Genomic DNA, 9,350 nt, shown 5'->3' with positions numbered 1-9,350 from the left:
TCTTTTCCTCTGTTTACGCACAGCACTGTAGGATGTGATGAAAGATGTGGGTTTAATTATTTTTTTTCATTTTGCCATTTAGCAGACGCTTTTATCCAAAGCGACTTACAATTACGAATTACAGGGACATTCCCCCTGGAGTAACTGAGGGCTAAGTGCCTTACCCAAGGGCACACTAGTAGTGGTGTGGCTTCAGGCGGGATTTGAACTCACAACCTTCCGATCCCAAGTCCAACTCACTATCCACTAGACCACCACTACCCCTAGCACTTCATGCTGTAATGAGACTATTCTGGTCCTCTCTAAAGACTAGTCCAACATACCATCGTATTTATGTCTATATCTTGAACAGACTAAGCATCAGTATGTGTTGTTTTAGGAAGGTAAAAACAAAAACAAGTCCAAATGGCAGACACAACAAGGCACACAAGGTTAAAGGAAAACATTCCACGGTCAAAGAGAGTTGGATATGCAAAGAAATATTGTTTGTCAAACTCAAACCTGTTCTCAGGTCCCTGTAGGAGATAAGCTGTTGTATGTTGAGAACAGCTCATTATTGTGCACCTTTGTGACATGGTACAGTAACAATGATAAAGGGCTTTGACAGAGAAAGCCATAGAGCAAGAGCGAGAAAAAACACAATGGGTATCCATGAGAAGATTATGACCTGAGCCTGTTTTAATGAAATGCTGTATGTAGCTTAAAACACTAGCTTAAAGCTTCCCTTGTTTTTTTCCTTCAGAATGAAGCTGAAATTAAACCATTTAAAATGTGTATTTTGTGTCGAACTACAGGTACATGTTTTGCACTGTTTTGCACTGTCTGAAAATGTGAATGTGACTAATCTACATTTAGTAGAGATTATTTTGTAACTTGTTCTCAGGGAAAGCAGAATCCTTGGTTACAATAAATATGTTTTTTGCATTACCTTGACCTCCTTCCTTCTGGACACTGGGCTTTTTGGCTGGGGATATTACCAGAGGTGTTGTGGCAATTCTCTCAAAGTATCATGAGTGGGCAACATTGATCAGCAGATTTGATCCCATCCTTAATCCAAGGTAATGGAATTAGTCAAATATGTGTGAAAGAAAAGATCAGATTATTTAGTAATTTTTCGAAGTAAGAGCCTTATTCATCAACTTTACATACTACTCACAAAACATTGAATATTTGACATTCAGAAATGCATTTTAGCTTTTAAATTGTTCTTTACACTGAAAATGGGTCGTGGATGGGTCTTCCCACACAACAATGACCAAAAACATACGGCCAATGCAACAAAGGAGTGGCTGAAGAAGATGCACATTAAGGTCATAGAAAATCTGTGGAGGCAGCTGAAGCTTCGAGTTGCCAAGCGACAGTCTCGAAACCTTAAGGATTTGGAGAAGATCTGCAAAGAGGACTGGACCAAAATCCCACCTGAGATGTGCGCAAACCTGGTGACCAACTACAAGAAATGTCTGACCTCCGTGTTTGCCAACAAGGGTTTCTCCTCCAAGTTCTAAGTCATGTTTTGCTAGGGGATCAAATACTTATTTCCCTCGATCAAATGCAAATCAATTTATCACTTTTATATAATGTGTTTTTCTGGATTATTTTGGTTTTGTTGATATTCAGTCTCTCATTGTTAAAATAAACCTACCATTAAAATGATGCTGTTCATTTCTTTGTAAGTGGGCAAACTTACAAAATCAGCAGGGGATCAAATACTTATTTCCCCCACTGTATGTCAGGAAAGACTCATCACACCAAGACACAAAGTCATCCACCACCGGCCCATGATCCTGTTTTTCACCTTCAAGGAGGCTAATAAGTAATAATAACAGAATCATCAGCAAACTTTAAGATGTGTCTATTCTCATACGTAGTTGCCCAACCTGACAGTGGGGAACCGATGGATGAGTAGAGCCGGTTGGAGAGAGCTTCATTAACTCTTACACACTGTGACCTATCTGTTAAAAAAAAACATTATCCAATCAATCAGGTTAGGATTGAGTTTAAAATGACAGAAGAGCCTCTCTCCAAGCAGGAAAGGTTGGATTGTATTGAATGCCGAATAGAAATCAATAAATAAGAGCCTGGCATGAGTCTTGGGGCCCTCCAAATGCTGGTACAAATTGTTTAATGGTGTAACAACAGCATCCTCCACACCTCTACCAGGCATGTACACAAATTGTAATGGATCTAGCTGTTCCTCACCTTGCATTAAAACCCCTCTCTCTCTCTCTCTTTCTCTCTCTCTTCCTGCCTCTATCTCTCCCTAACAGAAGTATTATTCCCTTTCTTCAATGTTTGTGTGTGTGTGTGTGTGTGTGTATATGTGTGTGTGTGTGTGTGTGTACGTGGCTCGCTATCTGCAATAAGGGGGCATGAGAGCTGTTCCAGTGTAGATGCAGAATCACCTGATCAGTTCTGAGTTAGGTAGGTGGTGGAATGCAAGTGGGCAATGAGGCGTCAGAAATAAGTGAGGACGATAAACGGAATCTGTTTTCGACCCAGACCACATTTGATATTCAAGATAGCATAACAAGTATGTATTATTCCTCAAACAAGTTTTGACAAAAATTGGATTTATCAAATCATGATAACTCTGTTGCGTAATGAGTGAATGGACAGAAGAACAGTACAGCATGTGCCCTTCAATGCTTGTCTACAAATCATTTAGAGAAATATTAGATTACATTTTACATTTTTGGCATTTAGCGAACGCCTTTATCCAAAGCGACTTCAACAAAAATATTTGTCTAAGTAAGTGAATCCTCAGTCATTGCAAGAAAAGGTTATCTATGCGTCGGCCAGGGGTCATTGGCAGTCATAATACTGGAGAAGGAAGCATTAAGATTATTATTTTAAAAAATAAATAATTAGGTGGGACGCAATTTAAAAAATGTATCTAATTAATCAGAGGCTTTGTAATTAATTAATCGAAATTAATCACATTTTAATCACATATCAATATTTGACACGAGAAGCAACAGTTTTCAATTCAAATGGATTTGGTATACGAGTGAATCAATGAATATACATATACATAAGCAAAATCCTGTTTATTTTAGCTACACAGACCAACAGATCGCACAATGTACCTAACCTAATGTTAGAGTTCTGTGATGTAGTGTGGGGCAAGGCCATTTATGGCTTTAAAAACGAACATGAGGGTTTTAAACTTCACTCTGAACCTAAAAGGCAGCCAGTGTAGAGATGCCAGGACTGGAGAGATGTGGTCTTGCATTCTGGTACGCGTCAGCAGTCTGGCAGCAGCGTTCTGAACCAGTTGCAGACGGTCCCATCAGCTATCCCTGTGTAGAGAGAGTTATAGTAGGCGAGCCGTGAGAAAATGAGCAAGTTGATGACCCTTTGCAGGTGCCGAGGGGAGAGAAAGGACATGATTTTAGCAATAGTCTAGTCGAGTCGAAGACAACACCCAGGTTCCTGACCTGGGGCTTCACCAGGGCAGACAGGCTTCCCAGGCCACCTGTGATCTGAGCAACAGAAGTGGTGGAGCCAAACAGGATGACCTCCCCCTTGCTTTCGTTTAACCGCAGAAAGTTCTGCGCCATCCAGTCCTTGATGTCCCACAGGCAGTTTATGAGTCAGGCCTGGCCACTTAGTTCAGCCATGTTTAGTGGGAGATACAGCTGGGTGTCATCTGCATAACAGTGAAACGAGATGTTGTGATGTTGGAGGAATTGACCGAGGGGGAGCATATACAGGGAGAAAAGGATTGGACCCAGGATAGACCCTGGGGGACCCCGTAGGCGAGGTCAGCAACACGGGCGAAACAATTTTCACAGAGAAAGTTCTACGTCTGAGGTATGATGTGAACCAGGTTAAAGCTGAAGCGGTGATGCCAACCCCCTGCTGGAGGCGGTCTAGGAGAATGGCATGGTCAATGGTGTCAAAACCTGCACTAAGATCCAGTAGCACCAGGGCAGCACACTTGCCGGTGTCCATGATGCAGAGCAGATCGTTTGTTACCCTCAGGAGGGCAAACTCGGTGCTGTGGGCAGCCCTGAAACCAGATTGGAATTTGTCCAAGATGTTGTTTTCATGGAGGTATGGCAGCAGTTGACCGAAGACAGCTTTCTCCAGTATCTTAGAGATTAATGGAAGTTTGAAAATGGTCTTAAGTTATTGAGGAGGTTGAAGTCTAAGCAGTTTTTTTTAGAAGAGGCTGTACCAATGGGGCTGGATGGAACAACACCAGAGGCCAGGGAGCTGTTGACAATGGCTAGGATGCTAGGCCCTACGGTGTCAAATACCTTCTTGAGGAGAGGGGTGGGGGCAGTGTCCTGGGGGGCAGTGGCAGAATTCAGGCAGGAGCTGATCTTGGCCAGGGATGGGAGTGTGATGGATTGAAGGCTAGACAGGGAGGAGGAGCATCTCAGACCAACAGCCAAGTCGCGGGTGGAAAAAAGGATGTCTTTCTGATGTCAGCCACCTTGTCTAAAAAGAAGGTCCGAAAATCCTCACACTTAGCAGGGGATGTTTCCAGAACTGCAGTGGGTGAGCGAATGACAGCATTTATGGTCCTGAAGAGCGTGTTGGGATTGTGTGAGTTGTTTTCGATAAGACTGGCGAAATACTTAATTCTCTCGACTTTCACCAGCTGTTGGTTGGTTATTCAAGTGCGGTATGTTTGGACATGTATGACAAATGTATGACAAATGAACAGTGCGCTGTAGACTATTTTGGTTTTTGTTTTAAAGTCATCATTATCAACACAGTCCCGTATCACCGACCACACAGCTGCGGATTCCAAGGAAATACGATACGGAAACTCCCTTGCAGAGTTTTCAAAAGTTAGCAGAGTCAGCTCTTGAAATCGCCTGAATCGTGTGGCTGCCAAGTACAAAGATTTTCAGTGAAAGAAAACCCTAACCCTAACCCTAACATTTAATCATACCACCACACCCAATGAAAACTCACCAGGAAACCCATCCTCCTACAAGTCTATGTCAACAACTTGTTACTTTCCATGTAGAATTGATTTTCTCTCACTTCTTTTTTGTTTACTTACATCCTCATACATTACATATTTTCTTTTTCTTTTTGAATAAGGTGTGGCTGGATTAAACTATACCTGCATATACCTAACATAGGATAAGCTTTCTTCCACAATTTGCATGGTTGTGAATCAAAACGAGTGATCACTTTGTTTTTTATATATGTAAATACCAGCAATAGGTTTCCCTATATAAGTGTCCCAGTCTCATTCTACAGTTAGTTGCAGCTGACAGAACACCTTGACTAGTTCTACCACCACTTCATCTTGGTAGGGTAAGTGTATTGTTTTAGTTCTAGCACTGTCTGACTGTTCTGTTGCAGCTTATTACTACAACTATAATTTTGTTGGTAATGTTATTTTTTAAATTGGTGTTTTTTCCTTTTATTTCCCTCCCTTGTTCCTATGGTATTGGATGGTACAGTGTGTCAGACATTTGTTTACAGGTGTTCATTCCATTAGCAAATAGCACAATAACAAATATATATTTGTATACAAAGAGTAAAGAAGTGACATCACACATGTAAGACACAGAGTAAAGGGTTAGGGTTGTTGGGTTACTGAATATGTTACAGACACATTCAGTAATTTTTAAAGAAAAGTTGGATTAAAGGTGTCTATGAAATGAAAGTCAACTGTATTTGATATCATCAGTAATATAAACATAATCTGTCAATAAAATATAAAGAAATATAAAATCTTCCCAACACAGTCAACCATATTATGTTAAACTTGGATTGTATTAGTTATACAGTACTGTTTGACATGATGTCGAAATTGTCTGACACAAAAGCAACACACCAACCTTTTAAGCAAATCAAGACTAGCAAGTATCTATCATGAACATAGATAATCAAATTATCGCTGATGTAAATGTAATACAAAATTAAGCAAAAACATTATCTAGGGCAAACTGAAGACTTGAGCAATTTGCTTTGATGCTCATAACCAAAGGAAGTGGTGATGCTACAGCAGGTAGGTAGAGGTAGAGTAATAATGTCATACTACATGCCTGTAAATAAAAATGAAAATACTGAAAATCAACTGAAATCAGTCTACATAAAGATGTGCTTGGTATGTTCTTTTTCAGTATGGTAGAGCTACCATCATAGGAAAGGAGAAACAGAGTTAGGGTGAAACAGTCCTTGGTCCCTATGAAATCCTTTCTAATGGAGTCTGCAGCATTTGAACAACAGCTGAAAGGAATAGCCATGAATGTGTCATGTCCTTTCCCTGTTCCTCTTGGTCAATTGATACTAATGGTTTTAGCTTGAAACGTCATGTGACTTCCTCTCTTGTCCCCCTGATTTACATGCAACTAACGTGTCTCCTGCCGAGGGTCAGCATGCTAGGCTGTCTTTGGAGGGACCTGCTCCGTTACAAGCGCTGAAACCTCCTTCTCATCCTATTGTAAATAGAGAATAGTGAACAAATTGAATGACAATAATAATCCAATCATAGGAAATGTCTACTTTACAATCTAGTTTGAAGACAGCTCCTCTACCACTGCAGCACTTAATTCTCATGCAAATGCTAAACAGGCTGAAGTTTTGAGGGGGAGGGGAGGTTGAGGACAAGGGAAAAGAAAGGAGCAACGCAATTCAAGGATTTCTTTGTCCAGCCTGACGCAAAGCCCAAATGTTCTCAGGGTGGAAAACAAAAACAGCATGGCTGCTACACTAGTCACGTTGTCCCCCTCAATAGGTGCACCTTCGGCCTGCACAACAGTATTGTGCGCTTTCTGGCAAACTGTACAGCCATGGAATCCAGAATATTCCATTCCTGAACTTGAGCCTTCATGTGAGTTTGTGTAAAGAAAGACCATACTGTTGTCCCATACTGTTGACCATACTGTTGTCCCTTTTTTTTTTTTTTTTTTTAAGTGATTTTTTTTCTTTCCTAACACCAGGGGAGCCACCCCTCCTACATTTCGTTGTTTGGTACCTGTACTGTAGCAATGACAATAAAGACCATTCATTCATTCATTCATTCATTCATTAATTCATTCAATGGACCACTATGTCAGGGAGACCCAGAGACGTCCATGACAACCTGAGTAGGAATGATGTGAGTGGCTGGACTGGGGGCAGGAGCGTGTGGTGGGGTGTTGATGAAGTTAGGCACTGTTGGAACATTCTGGCCTGCTTCTCTGTCTGTCTGTATGAGGCCAGTATACACCATGGCATGTGGCTGGGATTAGGACATTTCATTGTGGATTAAATTCTTTGCAACGCCTTCATGGCAACTAGCTAGGGGAAAGGAGTTAAGAGTTCCCAAACTGATATTTTCTGCAGTTTGGCCCATGGTGTCACTTAGCAGGTATGTAAAGTGTTTTTATTTGGTGTTGTTCAAATGGAACTAAGCTAACTAAGCAGTGATTTATTTCTTATTTTATTGGAAGTATTGTGGCTACAGAAATAAACCAGAGAGATGTTTTCTTTGTGTGAGCTGAATAGGAACGTGGTAGTGTTAGTTTTTCTAGCTGTTAAAAAGAAAAGCTGTTGTTTGATTGCAGAGATTGTGTTGCCTCATTGGTTTTATTAGAGGGCCAGTGACCTATGTTATGAGAGGGTTGCCATAGCTATTTAAGATCGTAAAGTGCAAGGACATAACTTTTGTCTGGTTTTCTCTCAGTGGAACGGCTGTCAGAGATTAGTGTTTGCCAATTACATAATAGTGGAACTCTTAGAGACATAAATGTACCAATGATGTTTGGAGTGTATCTACACAATATGTTATTCAACTTTTATCAAGCGGCACTTAAAAACCAAATAGAAAAGACTTGTCTTCTTAGACACAATCTGAGATTGATCTGGGAGTTTTAAGGTGAGTATGTTTAGGTACAAACATTGTGGCATATTAAAGATCTATAAATGCATTGCACTTAGGGTTATCTTGTCAATAATATATTATTATTATTATTATTAATAATAATAATAATATAAATATCAGAGCTAGTAACAGATATATAGGAGTAAAATAGATTTAGTCTTTGAGGAGAATGTTTTGGGGAGTTTAAATATGTTTTTGGCTATATCTAAAGATCTTAACCTTTCACATACGCTATTGACTTACATTACTGTAACCAAACAAAACATACTTTGTCTGCTAGCTGTTTAGTATATGGAGTTCCTCCATTTAATTTTAACCAAGCCTAAAATTGTTGTTATTGTTCTCTTCCCAAAGCTCCAGGATGTTCCAGTTCATCCAAAGACACATCCATGACCTGGCGGAGCGCAGGACCCACAGCCCCCGACTGGTAACCAAAGATGGCCGCTGTAACATTGAATTTGGCAACATTGAATACCACAACCACTTAGCCTTCCTGTTGGACTTCTGGACAACGTTTGTAGAGATCCGCTGGAGTTTCGTCATTCTACTCTTCATTGCCTCCTTCACAGGCAGCTGGTTTATCTTTAGCCTGTTTTGGTACTGGATTGCCAAGAGCAACGGAGATCTGATTGAACGGAACAACACTGAAGGACATGTCCGATGCATAGACAATGTTACTGGGCTCACCACAGCTTTCCTGTACTCCCTGGAGACCCAGACTACAATTGGATATGGTGGACGTGCACTCACTGGGCACTGCACTGGTACTGTGGTCCTCATCATCATTCAGTCTCTCATTGGAATCTTCATTAATTGCTTCATGTGTGGGGTTATCCTGGCAAAGATCTCCCTACCCAAGAATAGGGCAAAGACAGTGACCTTCAGCGATACAGCAGTCATCTGCCTGAAGAAGGGCAGCCTGTGCCTGCTGATCAGAGTGGCCAACCTGCGCAAGACCCTGCTCGTTGGCAGCCAAATCTATGGCAAGCTGTTGAGAACAACAGTCACGGCAGACGGTGAAACTATGATTCTCGACCAGGTTGGGATTGACTTTGTAGTGGACGCTGGCAAGGATAACCTGTTCTTTGTCTGCCCACTGATGCTATACCATGTCATCGACAAGAACAGCCCGTTTTATGACATGTCAGCAGACACCCTACAGCAGCAGGACTTTGAGCTGGTGGTGTTCCTGGATGGGACGGCTGAGTCCACCAGCTCAGCTTGTCAGGTCCGGACCTCCTTCATCCCCGAGGAGATCCATTGGGGATATAGCTTCTTGCCCATCATCTCTCGCACCAAGACTGGCAAATACAAAGTGGATTTCTCCAACTTCTCTAAAACTGTGCCAGTGACTGCACCACATTGTGCCCATTGCTTTCAAACAGACATAGTCGAAGGCAACTGCAACAACCTCAACAATCATTACAACAACCATCACAAGAAGCAAGGCATTGACAACCCTGGATTTCAGGTGATTGACATTGAAGACTCAATGGATGTCACAAAAATGTGA

The 9,350-nt window shown here is 41.3% G+C and overlaps 1 protein-coding gene across 1 annotated transcript; it reads left to right on the top strand.

The window, feature by feature from the left end:
• Positions 1-8,198: 8,198 nt before the first annotated feature.
• Positions 8,199-9,350, top strand: LOC308154935 (ATP-sensitive inward rectifier potassium channel 1-like; the record flags this gene model as incomplete). Its single annotated transcript, XM_080528157.1, has 1 exon — positions 8,199-9,350. The coding sequence occupies one exon, from the start codon at positions 8,199-8,201 to the stop codon at positions 9,348-9,350; it is 1,152 nt and encodes a 383-aa protein (XP_080384283.1).

This window comes from Nansenia antarctica (genome assembly GCF_963989245.1).
Source record: "Nansenia antarctica genome assembly, chromosome: 4".
NCBI classification, from domain to species: Eukaryota; Metazoa; Chordata; class Actinopteri; order Argentiniformes; family Microstomatidae; genus Nansenia; species Nansenia antarctica.
Note: the sequence above shows the minus strand (reverse complement) of the source record. Positions and strands in the feature narration are given on the sequence as shown.